The sequence below is a fragment of the Varanus komodoensis genome, unplaced genomic scaffold (genome assembly GCF_004798865.1).
Source record: "Varanus komodoensis strain SLA01 unplaced genomic scaffold, ASM479886v1 scaffold29_1, whole genome shotgun sequence".
NCBI lineage: Eukaryota > Metazoa > Chordata > Lepidosauria > Squamata > Varanidae > Varanus > Varanus komodoensis.
In genome coordinates this window covers 12,482,591-12,500,232 of record NW_025335759.1, presented here as the reverse complement: position 1 = coordinate 12,500,232, position 17,642 = coordinate 12,482,591, and the positions used below count along the sequence as shown (strand labels likewise).

The following is a 17,642-nucleotide window of genomic DNA, read 5'->3' as shown; positions in this document are numbered from 1 at the left end:
ACGGGGGCCACCAGAGGCCAGCGTGTCGCACCACCCGCTGCGGGCAGAGGACCCCGTCCAGCTGCTTGTGCGGGACGCCATTGCTGGGCTTGGGGCGCGGGGCAGCGGCCGCCTTGCCTTCTCCCATGGGCCGGGCCGGGCAGGGGTGTCATCTTCCATTTGTGAGCTTCCCTGCCCCCCCCCCCAGCACCTGACTGTGAATGGAAGCTTGGCCTTCGGCGGTCCCGAGCTCCCCTGGGATTGCGAGCGGGCCCAGGGCCCCGGCGTCTGCGATGGCCAAGCTGCAGGGGCTGCAGGCCGACTGCGTGTTCCGGGGCGTCGAGCACGTTGTCCGGCTGACCGTGGAAGGAAACCTCCTGGAAGTCGAGGTGGAGGACCGGCTCACTACGGACCAGTGGCGTGGCGAGTTTGACGCTGCGTGTGAGTAAGGGAGGGACGGACGAGGCTGGGACTGGGGGAGGAGGATAGCGCAGGGGGCCCCGTGCAGATGAGGGGGGGCAGCCGGCGGCAGGGCCAGACCTGTTGCAGCCCTTTGCCAGGATCACGCGGCAGCGGACTGAAGCACGGAGCGGAGCTGTGCCTGGCAAAGGTTGACCCGTTCTGAGTGGCCTGAAGGGCGGATCCTAAACGCCTGGTGCCAGGACTCTCCTCCTCCAAGGGGGTGGCCGTCCTGTCAGGTTTTCTGCTGCATCTTTGAGATGCAGCATGCGCGTCGTCAGGTGGAAGCTCTCTGGGAGGCCAGCCTGGGAGCTGGAAAGGTGCGGCAGAAGCACGGTGCCATCCCCGATGGTGTGCGCCCCATGGGGCCGGAGCTCAGCCCGAGCCCCACTGCTGGCTCCCCTCCCTCGCCCCCTCCGAGCCCAGATCCAGCAGGGGCAGGCGGGGTTTCGTCTGACTCTTACCTTGTGCTCAGCGAGCACAGGGATAACGCAGCGTGGAACAAGTCTGCTGTTGCTGACCTCAAGGGTCCTTTCGCAGGCACCATGGTCCTAGGACGTCCCTGGTGCGAGGGAAAAAGGAGGCCGGGATTATCACCCGGGCAAGCAAAATAACAAGTTCAGGCTGCTGTGAGAGGGCAGGATGAACACCATTTGGGTGCTGCAGAATAGCCAGAAGGGGGAGATGCCTTGACTTTGGCAATGGGCTGAGACCAGGAGCTTCAGAACTTCAGATCTATAGCAGCCCGTAGCTTCGCCTGGTGCATCCAGCCGGGATCTCAGGATCTTGGAAGAGGTGGTCCAGTGGGCCTGGATGGAGGGAAGGGTGCCTTGTGCGTTGAACTGAGATTCCGTCATTGCCATTGTGGTAGGAATGGAGGATCACATTTTGGGGGAAAGGTGCTGTGTCTGAGCCACATCCTGGCTGTCCTTGCAGGAAGCTGCATCTTTTTTGTTTTCTGCTTCCTTGTAGTCATCGAAGATCTCACGCACAAGACGGGGAATTTCAAGCAGTTTGGGATCTTCTGCAGCATGCTGGAGTCTGCCCTGGCCCAGGTGACTCTGGGTTGGTTGGGTTGTGGGCCAGTGCTTCCCATCGGCCTTCACCTCCCGTTCGTTCGTTCGTGTTCGTTCTCTCTCTCTCTCTCTCTCTCTCTCTCTCTCTCTCTCTCTCTCTCTCTCGGGCATCGTGCTGGGCTGGGGCATGTGCTGCGGAGGAGCGCCGCCTGTGCAAGCAGCCTCTGATGCGGCCCTCTGGGTGCTTTCGCACAGAGCAGCGAGTCGGTCACGCTGGACCTCCTCACCTATGCCGACCTGGAGTCGCTGAGGAGCAGGAAGATGGGTGTGGGCTTCCGGCACCTGTCTGCCCCCAAGAGCTCCCCGCTGAATGCCAAGCGCTACCTCATCCTGATCTATTCGGTGGAGTTTGACAGGTGCGTGTGGCGGGGGGCGCCTGGACTTGGGGCTGGGCCCAGAGTGGCCTGTCAGCCAGATGCCGCCTCCGGCCCAGCTAGGGGCCCCAGGGGTGCTGGGGAGGATCAGTCAGTGCGCATCACTTTGCGGGGAGACGGAACCGACAGTGCCTCGGCCCCTGTGGCCACCTGCAGCTGCTGTGAGGGCTTGCATCCAGCTTGCCTGCAAAGCCCGGCTGTCTCGAGGGGGGGCCCACCTGGCTGTACTGGGCGGGGGTAGGAGGCGGCATCCAGTGAGGCTGATCTCCCCCCAGCCCCTGAGAGAGGATGCAGAAGGCCGGGGCGGTTTGTCTCCCCTGCTTTCCACGTCGGAAGCAGCCAACGGGGAAATGAGGAGCCTCCTAGCCCAGGGCTGGCCACGGCGGCCTGCCCTGACCCGGCACCTTTCGGAGGGGCCAGACTGCAACTCCTATCATCCCCGGCCAGGTGGGGGAGGCAGGGGCTGGAGAGGAGAGGAAAAACGTCGGAAGACGCACTCGGGACGGAAGGTGCTTCTAAGGGTGACTGTCTCTTCTCCGGCGTCACTTTGTGGTTGCGATTGGGTGGCCCCGTCCAGGCGAGGCGGCTGGGACCGCCGAGGCTGCCGGCCGGTCTCCCCTGGGGAGGGGCTTCCCAAGACAGAGCGTGGTGGCCGGCTGGCCGCCAGCCCGTTAAGCCCCGCTCACGACATCCGCGCTCGGCCCTGGCGGTGGCGGCTCGTGACCGGCTGCATTCCCCGGCAGGATCCACTACCCGCTCCCGCTGCCCTACGTGGGGAAGCCCGATCCCATCGTCCTGCAGAAGGTGATCCGGGAGCTGAAGGAGGAGCTGGCGACCTTGAAGGGCAAACCTGGCAGGGTCTCCCAGGACATGGAGATCCGCCAGCTCCGGGAGGAGTGAGTGGAGGCCGGGGCTGCCGCTGCCCCGGGTGGGTGCAGGCAGTTCCTTGGGAAGCTGCCTCTTCCAGGCATTCGGGAAGCGGGAGGTTTGGGGTGGCAGCTGAGCATCCTAAACGTTTGGGGCCGAGAGGCCAGGCTGATGGGCTTTCTCCTGCATTCCAGAGAGAGCGGAACACTCCTGGGGGTTGTGAAGGGAGAGAGCAGTGGGGTCTAATGGGCGAATCCCAGAGCCATGCAAGACAGACTCCCCCAAGCAGCTGCTGCCCAGATAGCTTGGCCCTCAGCTCCCATTCTCCCCAGCCAGGGTCGCTGATGATCAGGAATGCTGGGGATTGCTTTTCAAAACATCGGGAGGGTCACGGAACATTGGTGTGACTCTTCTGAGAAGAGTTTTGAGCCGGAGCAACAAGAATTTAAGTTTGATTTTCTTCTTCAAAATGTTGAAGCACTTTATCTCTGCTGAATTTTTTTGGGAAAAAAAATCTCATTTATCCTTGCATTTCCCAGTTGCTTTCCTATAACGTGCAAGGCAACTTACAAGGAGAGGCAACATTAAATAATCCAATTAAAATCTATATAGCTTAGTCTTAAAATACCGAATAGGAGGGTGATTATTAAGCAAAGTGGGCAGGAATGGCAGCTTCTGGGTTTGCAGACCCTGGTTTGAGATCCTTCTAAGAGGAAGCCCCACTTCCTGGTGTGAAGCCGCACGAGGTGGAGGCTGTCGCTTGCCTTCCTGCCAGGATTCCCACATGCCACCTAAACGAGCCGAACTGCCTGGCTCTTAACAAGCGTCCTTGCAAGACCTCCCTTGCTCTCGGCCGCGGAGGAGCTCGCCCGGACCTCAGCTGCGAGGGGACCTGGTGCGGGAGCCTTGCGCACTGCCCTTGCTGATGCGCCGCCTCTGCCTCGCAGGCTGCAGCGTGCCTTGGAGGAGAAGCAGGAGGCCCGCCTGGCCCTGCGGGGCCTGGAGGAGGAGCGGAAGCTGGCGAGCAAGAGCGCGGCCCTCAAGGAAGTGCAGGTCCTGAAGAAGCTGGTGCAGAGCCTGGAGGAGGAGCTGGCCAAGGAGCGGGCGAAGCACCAGCGGCTGGCCAGCAAGCGCCTGCAGGAGAACCGGCAGCTGGCCGGCGAGGTGGGCCTGGCGGACCCCCTTCCCGGCCCCGGGGTTGGCCAGGGACGCCGAATGCTGCAACCTGGCGGCCTTGTTGCAGCGCGATTCCCACTGCTCCTGCTTGCCCTGGGGAGGGGCAGGAGGCCGCCCACTCGAGCCATCCGAAGCGTGCTGCACTTTAACGCCTGTTGGCTTTAGCTGGTTCAGCTGATGGGAGTCGTAGTCCAACAGCTTATGGGGAACATCCCATCCCCGGTCACCCAGCAGTTTCTGCAGCCAGTTCTCCAGATCCCGTAAGGTCAGCAGTGCAGGAACATCCCCGTTGGAAGCCTGCCTTCTAGATCATATGGACTAGAAGCTTGCTTTCATTTTAAACACCCGGGAGCCAGGGTTCTCAGGACTCTCGCTCCTTTTCTCACGCATGCCACCTTTCTGCACGCTTTCTGTCCCCTGCCAAAGCTGAAACATACTCTCGGTGCAGGAAGGGTTTGCTGGGGCATAGGATTTGCATGGGGGGGGCAGAGTCAGTGGGCCATGCTGAAGGGCACGGCGGCAAGCCAGCCGTCCGCCAGCATCTGTTTTGAGCCCCTGCAAAATAGTGGCTCGTGTCTCTTGGAATGCCCGTCCTGCCCGGACTGGTGCAGCCTCGGCATCCTTCCCACGAATCGCACGGTAGCCAAGGAGCCCCTTCTGCTCCCTGCAGCTGGCAGAGCTGAAAGCGACTGAGAGGACCCTCCGGATCCGGCTGAAGAACCTGACCTCCGAGCTGGCTCTGTTCAAGAAAGGGTGAGTGCTGCCGGCCCGCGAGGCTGCTGGCCGCGGCCAGGCCCCTGTGCCCCGTGCTGGGCGACCCGAGGGGGACCTTCCTAGCCCAGCCGTTTCCTCCGCAGGTGCTTCACCCCCGTCGGGACGTCTCCGCAGAACCATTCCGCCGCCTCCCACGAGCTTCCCCACCCCACTCTGGCCCGAACCGGCCCCAGGAAGAGGGACAGCCACCGCCCCACCTCTGGGGAGCGCTCGAACTCGCGGGAGCGCAGCGGGGCCTGGGGGCCCAGCCGGCCACGGTCCACCTCGCGGGAGGGGTGCAGCGGGAGCCAGGGCCGCCTCCCCCGACAGTCCCCGTCTCCTACAGGTGAGGGGCGCACGGCCGGCCCTTGCTGCTCAGCAGCCGCGCTCGGTCTGACGGCCCCGGTGAGTCCCAGGGGGAGCCCCACCTCCCGCAGGCTGCGCCTGAAGCATTGGAGAAGCCGCTCTTGGTCGCCACTTGGCGAGTCCAGATCCTTGGCAGGGCGAGCCACGTGTTGGGGCCGGACAAAAGCACGTGGGCCACGCGTGTCCTGGTAGAGGCTTGGGGTCTGGGAGGAATGGTGAGTGGCTCCGGTCCCAGGCCCACAGCCAGCAAAATTCTCTGCCAGTTCATCTCTGGCTTTTGAAATACTGGGCGCTTTTCGCCAGGCTTCGTCCACCAATCAACCTTCTGCCCAGCCCTGCCCTGTCTTGCCCTGCCCTGAGAAGGACCCACAATCCCAGTTTCCGGCTTCGGATGAGGGGCCGGATTCTTGTCGATCCCAATGCGAAAAACCTTCAAGCCCCCCTGCGCCAGGCGACAGCATGAAGCCTGCACTGGGCCCTCAGGAGTCCTGCCTGCAGAGAACTGTGCCAAGGCGCCGTGGCAATTCCCTGCCCTCTTGCCCCTCCCCAGGTGCCCGGGCTCCGCGCTTCGACCCCACAGCGTTTGTCAAGGCCAAGGAGCGCAAGCAGAAGGAGGCCGAGCAGAGAAAGTATGTCCCCCCCCCCCGCCCATATCGGCTGCGGGTGCAGCCTGAGATCGGACAGCGGCGCTCACTCTCCTCTCTCCCTCCAGCAAGCGAGGCCTCCGACGGGGCGTGGGGGACACCCTGCCCAGCAGCTGGCAGCACCGGGCCCAGTCCAGGGGCCCCTCAGCCTTCGGGAAAGCGCAGGGCAGGAGCTCTTCAGGTGCGTCTTGCTGGGTCCCCTTTGTGTGCTGTGCAGCTTATTTTCATATTTATCGTGTAGTCTGTTCCACCAAGGATGAAAATACCAGGCCAGGGGGCCAAGTATGGCCCTCAGCACCGCCTGAACACGGCACAGCTGCTTGCGCCACATCTCTTTCACAGTTCTTGTGTCGTTTTTTCCGCGTTTGCAAAAGTTGCACTCTTGGCACCAAATGGAAAAGGGGGGCCCCAGAGGGCTCTTCCCTGCCCCCTCCCAGTTTTTGGAAAGTTAATTTTATACCCTGTCCGGGGCAGTTCCTGTCTGTCAGCCTACCTCAACCCCACCGCTCACATTGACTTGCGAAAGATGGCCCTGAGGGTTCGAGCTCCTTTCTAGACACACTTGCGAGCATTTGCCAACCCGCCTGTGAGATTCCATGTTCTCCCTGCTCTACATGCCTCCGAAGCTCCTCTCTCGGCCCTCCTGGCCTTCCCATCTTCCCCTTCTCCTGCTGCTGCTGGCCAGCATGACCTTCACCCAGAGCGGTGGTGGTGAACCGATGGCACAGGTGCCACAGCGGGCGCACGGAGCCCCTCTGCCACTGCGCGAGCCAAGTCGCCCCAGCTGCCGAGCGTCGGGTAACCGCACGGGGCCACGCGCATGCGCGGAAGGGAGTCGCGGCGCCAAGTGAAGAAGTCGTGTGCCGTGACTCGCCGGCCGTGACTCGTCCGAGCTTTCGCATGGCCAGTCAGTGCACTGCCAAGGATTTGCTTGGACTGGCTGTGAGTTGTTCTTTCTAAACTAAAACGTCAGTTTTCAGGCTTTATTGCAGTGTTGGCACTTCACAAAAAATAAGTCATTTCGGGTTGCAGTTTGGGCCCTCGGTCTCTAAAAGGTTCGCCCTCACTGACCTTGAACATCGGAATGTCTGGACATTCTGTAACTTTACAACCGTTTCGCCAAAAGCGGGCAGAGGTTCTCCTAGGCAGCAGTCCGATTTAGCGTATTATAGACCGTGATATCCGTAGCCTATTTTTCTGTGATCTGTTGGGCCTTCGTTGTGTATTCAAAGAGCCAGTTTATACAGGCGTGTTGGCCGCTCCGTGGCTGCAGGCTCCGTGGCCGCAGGTGTGGCCTCACCTCGCGCCCGTTCTTTCCCGCAGTGGAGAGCTTCCGTAGCAGGCGCTCATCTGCGAGCTCAGGGAGCGAGATGGACGACTTCTCCGAACCGGGTGCCTCAAGGTACAGGAGCAGGGCCAGAGGGAGAGGGGGGCCCAGTGAGCTCTGCTGTGGTTCCGAGCCCTCTTTCCGCGTGACATTCCCAGTTCTTCTGGAGGCAGAGGCAGGGGTGATGATGTGCATTTCTTCATCCCGCTGCACAAGGCAGCTTGCTTAGCTGCACCTGATCTGCACAACAGCCCTGTGAGGTAGGCTGGGCCGGAGGAGTGCCTGGCCAAGTGGGGTCTAGAGCCTGAGGCTCCTGGCCCCCCAGCCCAGCACTCGCCCCTGCGCCGTGCAGCCCCCCCCACCCGCCCGTCCTCACGTGTGGTTCTTCCCCAGGGGCAGGCGGCGAGGCGCGCGGGGCAGGAAACCCTTGAGCTCCTCTTCCTGGAACGGCCCCACGCTGGTAAGTGTCCACCGACGCCCTTGCTGGGTGGGACTCTGGGCTGCGTCCAGCGCCCTGTGGGCCTGAAGGGATGACGTGGCGGCTGTGGCTGCTCCCCGCAGGTTCCCAGGGCAAATGGCGGCCGCCGGAAGCACCTGGCCAGCACTCCCACAGCCGGCAAGCGAGTGGACAAAGGTAGGCCCCGTGGAGTCGGGGTAGGAGTCCCCCCGGTGACCTTCCCACGCTGGCATGGTGTAGCACCACTCCCATCATGCCCGGCCGGGCGCTGCTGTGTCTGAAGGGCCCAGGTGGGGGAAGGCGGCTGGGCAGAGAAGCACAGAGCGTGTCTCCATGCTGCGCAAAGAAAGACGGGGTGACCCAGGGTAAAATTGCCCGATGCCCCCCTTGAGCCCGCCTGGGCATCGCTGGCCCAGTGCAGAGATGCCCGGCTTCCTCAGGGGCCGTGTCCCGAACCAAACCCGGCCTTGGCCCGCTCCTCACCCCAGAAGCGGCTGCCTTCCCACAGGCCAGTAACCTGTCGCCTTGTCCAGCAGAGAATCTGTACGACGAACCGTCAGCCGACCTCTCCGAGATCGATGCTCGGCTCCAGGCACTGCAGGAGTACATGAATAAACTCGAGACGAGGACGTAGGCCCTGCTTTAGGGGCCGCTGGGGTGACGGCGTGACGCTGGGACGGGGCCGCTGCTCGACTGCGTCTTCCCGAGAACGGGCCCACACGTCCAGGCCTCTGCCCCCAGTGCGGGAGAGCTGGAGTATTCCAGGAGCGTGGGACCCCGAGTGTCTTCCTGCTCCGACGCGCAGCTGCAGGGGCTTGACGTGGGTGCCCCCTTGAAGGGAACAGGAGGCGGGAGGTGTCCCAAGAGCCATCCTCACTGCCTGGTGCTCTTGTCCTTGTGTAAATAAACCTGTTTTCTAACTTAACTCTCCGCCGGCTTTATGGCGCCCTGGCCCTGCAGCACTGCACTCTCTTCTGCAGGGAGCCCGGCTCAGCTGGGCCCGAGCACCTGGCCAGCCCCGCAGGCCAGAGAGGCAGCCAGTGGGTTGCTCTCGAGCGGCAGGCGGGGGCCTTCCTGCGACTCGACATAGCCATCGTGACTAGCAGCCACTTCCCCAGTCTCCTTTTAAGGTCCGTTAGAGCACAAGTCCACGCATGGTGAGGCAGGAGAAAGCCTGCACTGCTCAGCCTGTCCCAGCCAGCACTCCTGTTGGGTGATGCTGAACAGCATGGGATTTGGAGTGATTGAGATGTGCAAGGGCTCCTTGCCCGGAGTAGCTTTCCCGGACGGTGCCTTCTGGATGGGGTGGGCTCCAGCCCCAGCCAGCCTGGCCAGTGAGTGGAAATTAGACGGTTGTAGCTCCTCGCGGGCGAAGACAGATGGAAGCTGTCCGCCTGACCAGGTTGGCAACGTCTGGCTGTGGGAGGCCCTCCTCCCTCCGAAGGAACAGATCCCATTTTCCAGAGCTGGTGTTGCTGGCGCCTCGCAAGGGAAACGATGCCCTCGCACCGAGCATCGCCGTTCTGCCCCAGGTGAATGGCATTCCTGCAGAAGCCACCCCCAACTTGCTCCCGGCTTACCTGCCTGCAGATCTGGGGTTAAATTCTTCCGCAAAGTGCTGAGCACCGCGTCTTGGCAGAATGAAAAATGCCAAGCGATTACCGTGCTCAATTGCGATGCGGATCTTCGGGGGCATTCCGGCAGCGGCAGCATCATTATTTTAAAAAGAACTTGGCAGGAGATTCCTTGCAAATTGTATTTTGAGATGCGTAATCGGCTTGGAAGGAATTACTTGCAAGCACAGGCAGATTGGACATCTTCCAGTAGGCAGAACCAGCTTAAATGTTGTGTTATCGAGGGCAGGGGGGGGGGCAGAACCCCGACCTCAGTGTTCCCCGGACGGTCACACCCTCTGCCCTGCTGCTGCTCAACAAGTCTTTGCGTTCACCCTGGCAGCTTCTAAAAGTGGGCTTTTAAATCATGTACTGTGCTTTTAATGCTCTGCTCCTGTCACCTGTATGTTAGATTTTACTGTTTTTTGGTGCTGTCGTCAATGGACCCCGGTACATTCTGCTGTTGGGTGGTATAGAAACAGAACTAATAAAAATAGGAAACCTTGTTGTAAGTAACGTAGGCCTTGTTTGCTATTTGATGAGCCAAAGGGACGAGAGGATGGGAAAAATAAATGCCTGCAGTCGTCGTGGGACTTTTTGTGGTCCTGAAATGAGGCTCTTTCCAGCCTGCCTTATAAAGACGTCCTCTGTGGACGGTGATGGGCTGCAGCGACTTGCCCGGGGGTGGGGGGAGCTGTCCCCGGTGCTGAAAGGCCCACTTGGGGCCCTCCCTGCGGAGCCCCCCCACCAAGAAAAAAGAGCTTTGTCCCACCTTGTTCTCACAAAAGGTGGGCTTTCTTCTACCTGCAAGATGTTGTCCTTAACTTTCATCCCGTCCAAACACCACAGCACTCCCATCATCCCCGGTGTGCCATACAGACTGCACCCTCTGGCCCAAACACCTATCAGGTATGTCATACCTATGTCTGTCTATAAACTCAAGTTTGTTTGTTTAACGTGACTCCTGAGATGAAGTAAAAGTCAGTACTTTTTTTAAAAAACACTGCAAAGTGTGTGTTGATCATCTCACACAGAGAAGCTGCGTGGGAAGGACTCTTGGCAACACATTTCGAGAAAGGTAAGCAGCCCCTGGGGAAGGCGAGTCCTTTCTAAAATGCGTCGGGCATAACAACATTTTTCCCCGATAAGGACTTGAGAATATTTTTCTCCTGTTTTGGGACACACAGCTGCTTTCTCTTGAGGTTCTCTGGGCCATTGTTCCCAGCATCCCCAGCCACACACACTGACCGTGTTCCAGAAAGGTCCAGGAATGAGCAACAGGAACACAAAGCAACTCTTGCCAAATTTGTTACGAAGGTACGTCTTGCCCAAATGGCCCCTTTTGTAAAGTTATCAACAGGTGCAAGCGCAGGCCGCAGCCTGGCCTTTGGGCATTCTAGTCCAACGCATCTGGAGCACGCCAGCGTGGGGAAGGCTGGTCCGTTGCTGCTTTTATGCTTGCCCTGAAGGTTCACAACACCGTGATAGTGATGCCAGTTGCCCATACGTATTTGAGAAAGTGGGGTTTTTTTTAAATCATATTTTGGAGAAAGGGAAGAAACAAGAAAGCTCCTAGCATTAAATAGCTCCTTCCTCGTGAAGGGGTGCTCAGAGGTGAGAGAGAAAAGTGAGAGGGCTTCTCCCAGCCGGTTGGATCGCTGTAAAATAGCCAGGTCTGGAAAGTGTGAGCATGGAGGCCCTCTGGTTATTATTCTGAAATGCAGACTAGAGCAAGATGGAGCTCAGTGACAGCTGAAGATTTAAACAGAGGAGGCAAAGAGGAATGCTTTAAAAAGGAAGGTTTTGGAAGCGTGGGGCTCGGAAGCCTGCGATAGGCAGACAGTTATGCAAACAGGCACGAGCCGACGAACGTGACGTTCAAGGATGACCTTTCTGCTTGGCAGAAAAATGGCAGTGCCTTGTTCCTGTGAGCACGGCTAAATTCTGCAAGCAGAATGTATGGCTTTGTTTTGCAGCTATTATTCCACTTCATTCCTATCAAAGCTCTATAAAACACACAGGAGGCAAAATGCCGCTGGGCATCTCTGCTCACTGTCTCTCTTCCCAAACTCTTCACGTTCCTGCCTCTCTGGTGGCCTCTGACTGCTAGCTGGGGATGATAGGGACTGTAATCCAATGTAGACAAGACCCAGGGCAGGATTAGCTGCTCAAAAAGGGCCAGAGACCAGAGCTATGGCAGCACCTGAAGGAATCTGCCCTATTGCAAAATTATCAGTATTAATCCGGACATGAAAACTCTTTTTCCCAAAGGAATTTTCCTTAGCTGGGGACAGGCAAGGAGCTGCCCATCCTTGCAGTAAACAAAAAAACTCTTACCCAAAACTCCCTGGGAGACCCACTGCCTACATAATCAGGGCTTCCTTCCTACAGAGAATGGCACTTTCATCCCTGCAGGAGAGGGGTCACTTCTGGGCCCTGAGGCAGGTGTGGGGAGGGGGGGAATGGGTGCATGGAGGTCTCCGACTCTTCACTTCCCCCCAAACCTGGAAGCCCAGCAGCTACTATGGCAAGAACAGGGCACCAGCCTTCTTATGAGATCAGTAGGCAGGTGCTGCCCCCCTGTGGGAAAAAAGCAGGTTGCACTTTTTTTAACTGTTGCATTGTCAAGGTTTTATTGAAATATTTGCTCATTAAGCCTTCAGGTCGGGGAGGGGTCCATAATGCAGGAGAAACTGCATCAGAGCTTGAAGTGGAAAAAAGAATTTGACCACTTCACATAGGGAGAGGAAAACATTCCTAAAATTTGGAGGGAGGGAGCAATAATTTTCCAGTAGAAGAAAGTGAATGCAGCTGGACTCTCTCCCCTTGATATGTTCGTCATTGATATGCAAGTAAAAACTTGCAGGATTGGTCCACTTAAATAACAAAGCATTATAATGGGACCCATTCAGACCTGGCTGAGGAAGCGTGGGTGCTTCCTGGGTCCCAGTTTTCGCCAGGCCCAGCCGGACAAGCAATACGTGGCCGGCGAGAGACACGTCCGTGGGCCTCGCCCCCGAGAGCGTTCTCCACGCAGGCGTCCTCCCGGCCTGCGGACCTGGCCATAAATACGAAGAGAGACCCGTTCAGCAGGGTCCACAATGGGGTGGAGGAGGGGGCTGAGGGGACCCCCACGCCGATCAAAGCGGCTGCAACAAGAGGCTCAGGTGAGTGGGTCCTGGGGAATGCTTGGGCGAAGCCGCATTTCCAATGGCTCTCGGAAACAGGCGGCCGTTCGCCTGCGCTTGGTCTCCCACGCGGCTCGAGGCCACGATGTCCTTAACACACTTCATGGAGTGGGTGTTGGGGCCCGGCCAACCAGGGAGGGTCCCACATGTCCACTATGAGCCCCCCTCCCCCTGAAGAGGCCAATGAGGAGTGAAAGTGGCTTGGCCCCCCCCCCCCCCCAGAAAAGCCCTTAGAGAGGAAGGAAGGCCCTGATAAGCTTCCCTGCCCTGCTTACTTTGCATCCCTTTGGACGGACGGAGGGACGGACGGACAGAGGGATGGACGGAGGGACGGAGGGACGGAGGGACGGACTCGCTGTGGTCCGCCCTGGCAGCTGCTCACGATTCCCAGTTCTAACACTTGGACGAAACCGCACGGCTCGGTGGTGGCGGGGGCCGCCGCATTTCCCGCGGCTCCCAGGCCAACGCCTCCGCCGGGGCCCCGAGCTGCGTCTGGGGCAGGCGGCCGCCCCGTTCTTGCAGGACGGACGCCTGTCGTGGGGGCCCCCCCGCTACAGCCACAGGTACTCCGCCAGGAAGGCAGCCAGGATCCTGCAGAGGTTCTCCACCGTGGGCGGGTGCAGGTTCTCCTCGGTGTCCCTCATCGTGTGCCAGACCTCGGGGAAGGGCGTGGCGATGAGGTGCAGGATGGGCACACCTGGCACGGAGGCAAGGCGGCCGCCGTCAGCCCAGGCGGTCTGTGCCAAGCGTGCCGGCCAGCCGGACAGCCCGCTGGACGAGAGGCGCCCCAGGGCTCGCCCGAGGCGCCCCCACGGGGCAGGGGCGCATAGTTCCAGCCCTACCAGGGTGCTGCGATGCAGGGGCAGAGTGGGGAGCGGGTACCTTTCCGGAGGAATGGCACATGGTCGTCTTCCACGTGGCTGTAGAAGGAATCCCTCTGGAAATACAGCTGCTCCTGGGGGTGGGACTGCAGGAGGCCCAGCCGGTGCAGCCGCTTCTCTGCAAGGTGCAAACCGGGGATTTGGGGCCCAGGCGAGAATCGGCATCGCTGCCTCTGCACCGACCTAGGAGCCGAGGCAGGCTCACGCCCGGCAGGAGGTCTCGCTCAGGGACTGGGGACCTGGCAGCACCCCCAGGTTCCGAATGAGGGCGCTGCTCTCCCTACCCACAGCCCCTGCCAAATGGGGATGATGGGAGTCTTCATCCAAGCACAGCAGGAGGGTGCTGGGTTTGGGGGCCTGGCTGGCCTGGGCTCTCCAGGGAGGGGTGTCTTTGTCACATCAGCGGGGGACCTGGTGCTTACCGATGCCAAGAAGTCTTTGGAACCAGTTGGCCGTCTCGGGGAAATGGTTCTGGAACATGGGCTGCCGGGCTCCCAGAAGATCCAGCAGAACAAACAGGGACTGCAAAGAGGAACCAGGGTTAAAAACCGCACCGGCCTAGTGGCTTGAGGTCTCTGGGGCACCGCCTTATCCACCCCTCCTGTATTTCTCCCTTTCCCTAAAATTAATGGGATTCTACAGACTGGGTCTACAGCTTCAGGCAAGCTCATGTCTTGCCTGTGCCACTTAAGAGCTCACGGGACTGAATGCTCCTCTGCAAGTGAAATAAAGTCGCCAGACACAGACAGCTAGCACGGCGGGGAGGAGGCAGCATTGCCTGACATGCAAGTTGTCTCTGTGCAGGAATTACGGACCGGGGAGGGTGGACCAAGTGTTCCAGCATCCGGGTTCCTCCGAACAGCCGGAAAGCCATGCAGCACAGTGCAAGCTCACCAAGAGCCAGGCTGCTTGGTGTCGGAGTCCCACGTTCAGGGCTCCACTCAGCCGCAAGGCAAACCCCACGATGCTGCAGCGATTCGCAGCCTAGCCTGCCTCGGAGGATGGCCGTGGAGGAACCAGTGCGGGCTGACGCAGCTCAAGGCTAGAATTCAGCCTTATCGCAGCAAAACGCACTGGCCCGGGGCGAGCCGTGTTTTTAAGAAGCCAAGGATTTGGGGAGGGCAGCAAAATATCGGGAAACTGGAAGGCACGGGAGGCAAGCGCCAAAGAACATGTTCGGAATACAGCCTGCTCCTTATCCAAGCCGGTCCAGTGTTTTCCAGGCCGCTGCCCCAGCGGAGCACTCACGATCGCCTGGAGCTCGGTGAGGCCTGAGCGGTGCAGGGACGTGGCCAAGCGCTCGGCCAAGTGCCGCGACCCGTAGAGAGAGTCCGTCGCACTCCAGTCCTTGAACGCTTCTTCCCCGTCGAAGAACAGCAGCTGCAGTGTCACCTGCGAACCCTGAGCCAAAAAATCAAGAAATAAGTTCAAGAATTAAAATAACGTTTAGATAAAAAATGGTCAGATCCCCATTGCTTGCCCGGCCCAGAAAGAAAGCCAATGTGGCACAGAGGTTGGAGCACCCAAGCAGGACTTGGGAGATCCCGCAGCTCAGTCACTAACTGGCAGCCGATCCTACCTCACAGGGCTGTTGTGAGGATACAACGGAGAAGAGGCAGAGGGTCGTCTAACCCACTTTGGGTTCCTTGCAGGGAAAAAATGCAGGAAGTAAAATAAATCAGTAAAAGGCCATCATGACATGAAGAATGTGGGATTATTATTTTAAACAGCCACTCCGAGTCATAAAATGGGAAACGAACAGAACCTTTTTCAGAAAAGCAAGCCACTAAGCAAAGTACGTCTTTGACTGACCTGCAGGTCTAGCCTCTTGTTCTCCAATATGCTTTTTTTTATAGCCAGACTGATCCAGTGGTTCTGCCTCAGTCTCTCTTCAGAGTTAAAAAGCCCAAGATGTTTGAACCCAAGGGCAGTCATGCTCACGGCCCCCAAGATGCTTTGGACTACAACTCCTAGCAGCCCCACCAACATGGCCAGTGTGGGTATAGTAGCCTGAAACCTCCCTCTTCTAGCCTCCCTTGAAGAGGTAAACATTCTATTAGTACACATGTTAAGAAAAGTGTGACGGCCGGGGCTGACAGAGCACCATCTGGCTCAGGGCGGCATGAGCTCCAGGCCCAGATAAAACTGTTTTCTCCACCTGCCAGCATCCCATGGCTCCTTTTGAGAGCTCAAAATGGATTCCAGCCTAGAAGCCCCACCCTGCCAGCTCTAACCATTAGCCCTAACTCCCCTCGTTCCTCACAAGAACCCGGCCTTCCCGAAGCACCGCTGCCGGTCCGGGATACCTGCTCCTTGGCCTCCAGCAGCTCCCTGTCCAGCGCCGTCACCAGCTCCAGCAGCATCGCGCAGGGCACAGCCGAGTCCGAGGCGCCCACGAAGGCCTGGCCGTGCCTGTCGTGGGGAAAGTACTTGGAGTCGTAGTGGCAGGCAAGCACCAGGCGCCAGGTGGCCGCAGGGTCCAGCGTGGCCACCACGTTGGCGAAGTCTACAGGCCCGTGCGGGGCCTGAGCCTTGAAAGAGTCCAGCTCTACATGCCAGGAAGCCGCAAGTGAATGCATCCTCTCTGTGATGAACTAGGAGGAAAGAAGGGTGCAGCATAAAGAACTGCGGCTCACACAGGGTTCTAGTCCTCATTGACATTCTGCAAGACCTTTGTAAAAACCCTCAGCCTCTATTCAACAAAACCGGGCAACTTTTCCTTTTCTACTGAGGAATTACAGTCACTTGAGTGAGTCACTCACGCTTAGATGTGCAAACAGAAAAAACGCCACTTCAAATCCCAGAACAAACAAACAAAAAAACCCACACTTTCTAGTTGTTGGGTTTTGGTGTTAAGTGTTCTGTTCTGATCCGCTCCTGCTTTTTATGCTTCACAGCCTGCTTTTTGGCTCTTCCTATCACTGCAGACGGCTGCTGAACTTTTCAGTGAAGTCTGGACAAGGGGGAAAAGTGTAACCCCAAATTTCAGAGTGGGGGAAAGGGGGGTTGCCAAGGTGCAATCCAGGTGCGATGGCGAGAATGCCGAACTGGGGACCTGGGAGATCCGGGTCTGGTCCCCACTTGCCTTGGGTGGCAGTGGGCCAGTCAGGAGATGCAGCCTTGCGGGGGTTTTGATGTGAGGATAATGTGGAGCAATGCAAACTACCTTGTTATTTGTTTTTTGGTGCCAGGCCAAGACCTTTTCATTCAAACAATATTTTAACAATGTTTAATATTTATAGGTTTTAATTGTGCAGCCAGGGTGTTTCCAGGTTTTAATTGTAATTGTTATTTGTATTGTATTGTATTTATTTCTGTGAGCCGTCCCGAGGCGATATAGCAAGGGGACGGCATATAAAAACTTTAAATAAATAAATAAATAAATACCTTGCGGTCCTCAAAAGAGGAAAAGCAGGGCTATAAATGCAGTGAAGTATTAATATTAAAACCTCACAGCCTGAGATAGCCCGTGAGTTGCGGCCTTTTTACTCCGTCAACTCGCCGAGGAATTTGCTCAAGGAGAGGCAGACCTCCAGTGCGAAGCTCAGCCAACTCACCTGCCGGACCCTCTGGTTCCCAGGACTGCCAGGGTACCGCTCAATCAGCATGGGCTGCAGGGAAGTATTCCAGAGGCGCTTGAGATCCACCAGGGCAGCCAGGCGCTTCAGCTGGCTATTAGAAAGGCTTCGGGGCTTGTGCTTCAGCTGCCAGGAAGAGAGATGTTTACACAAGATTACTAGAAGGGCAACTCGCCAGGGACAGAGCCCTGATAAGTCAGCAAACACCGACGACTAAAATATAACCAAGACAATCCCAAACCATTTCTTTAAACAGCTAAAAGCAGGACCTTGGAGAAAGATGTTTCCATAGCAGCATGTGAAAGAGCAACTTCTTGCAAGAATGTCGGAGGTGCAGCACCAGGACAGCATGACCAGAAAGCAACCCGAGGCGAGCGGATTTCAATGGTCCACAAGCGCATCGCCTCCTGCTGCCCCCGCCTCGGATCTTTCTGCTTGAGGCTCCTTTCCCGAAATCAACCGCTCAGCTCTGGCCCCGTCCATCCCTCACTTTCGCCGAATAGCCGCGTCCTTGGGGGACAAAATCCCTTACAGACGACCGCACTTTAGAGGGCAGGTCACTGGGAACGCGCAGAGTCTGTGCGGTCGGTGCTTTGCCCCCGATCAGGAGGTCGATTCTTGCCTTGGGTGCTTCCGTGCCGGGCACTGGCCCGCCAGCCAGTCGCCCTCCGCCGAGCCTGCCCCGCAGGTCTGTCGTGCAGGGAGCACGGGAGGGGCTGCAACTTTTTTTTGGGGGGGGGAGTACCTGGTAGGAAAGCAGCGCCATGTCGCCCCCCGCCCCCCGCCCCCCGCCGCCGCTCCGTGGCGCTTCCGCGGCTCCCCCCGGCGCGGTGCGCCCGGACCTACCTGCGCGCCCGGCAGGGCCTCCTGCCGCGGGCCCCCCCAGCCGCCCGGGGGGGGCGCG

At 58.7% G+C, this 17,642-nt stretch overlaps 2 protein-coding genes across 3 annotated transcripts; one reads left to right on the top strand and one right to left on the bottom strand.

Moving 5' to 3' along the window:
• The first annotated feature begins 187 nt into the window (after positions 1-187).
• On the top strand, positions 188-8,403 carry CCDC61 (coiled-coil domain containing 61). Of its 2 annotated transcripts, none has more exons than XM_044435250.1 (13): positions 188-420; positions 1,411-1,493; positions 1,710-1,870; positions 2,632-2,784; positions 3,703-3,919; positions 4,602-4,684; positions 4,789-5,030; positions 5,601-5,679; positions 5,763-5,875; positions 7,018-7,096; positions 7,415-7,481; positions 7,583-7,655; positions 8,015-8,403. In XM_044435250.1, the coding sequence occupies exons 1-13, from the start codon at positions 201-203 to the stop codon at positions 8,110-8,112; spliced, it is 1,668 nt and encodes a 555-aa protein (XP_044291185.1). In that variant the 5' UTR covers positions 188-200; the 3' UTR covers positions 8,113-8,403. The 2 variants fall into 2 exon arrangements, with proteins under 2 accessions (XP_044291185.1, XP_044291184.1); XM_044435249.1 differs by having other exon boundaries at positions 8,012-8,403.
• A 3,309-nt stretch (positions 8,404-11,712) lies between these two features.
• QPCTL (glutaminyl-peptide cyclotransferase like) lies at positions 11,713-17,634 on the bottom strand. Its single transcript, XM_044435334.1, has 7 exons — positions 17,585-17,634; positions 16,718-16,864; positions 15,467-15,754; positions 14,409-14,561; positions 13,583-13,682; positions 13,162-13,278; positions 11,713-12,976 (listed from the first exon to the last, which is right to left on the bottom strand). The coding sequence occupies exons 2-7, from the start codon at positions 16,766-16,768 to the stop codon at positions 12,831-12,833; spliced, it is 855 nt and encodes a 284-aa protein (XP_044291269.1). The 5' UTR covers positions 16,769-16,864; positions 17,585-17,634; the 3' UTR covers positions 11,713-12,830.
• Positions 17,635-17,642: the final 8 nt, after the last annotated feature.

Excerpts from the sequence above, each read along its gene's own strand:
- CCDC61 (XM_044435249.1), top strand. The coding sequence starts at position 201 with ATGGAAGCTTGGCCTTCGGCGGTCCCGAGCTCCCCTGGGATTGCGAGC. Across the intron at positions 421-1,410 it reads TGGCGAGTTTGACGCTGCGT|TCATCGAAGATCTCACGCAC; the intron begins GTGAGTAAGGGA and ends GCTTCCTTGTAG. Across the intron at positions 1,871-2,631 it reads TATTCGGTGGAGTTTGACAG|GATCCACTACCCGCTCCCGC; the intron begins GTGCGTGTGGCG and ends ATTCCCCGGCAG.
- QPCTL (XM_044435334.1), bottom strand. The coding sequence starts at position 16,768 with ATGCTGATTGAGCGGTACCCTGGCAGTCCTGGGAACCAGAGGGTCCGG. Across the intron at positions 13,683-14,408 it reads TCACCGAGCTCCAGGCGATC|TCCCTGTTTGTTCTGCTGGA; the intron begins GTGAGTGCTCCG and ends TCCTCTTTGCAG. Across the intron at positions 12,977-13,161 it reads TGTGCCATTCCTCCGGAAAG|GTGTGCCCATCCTGCACCTC; the intron begins GTACCCGCTCCC and ends CCTCCGTGCCAG.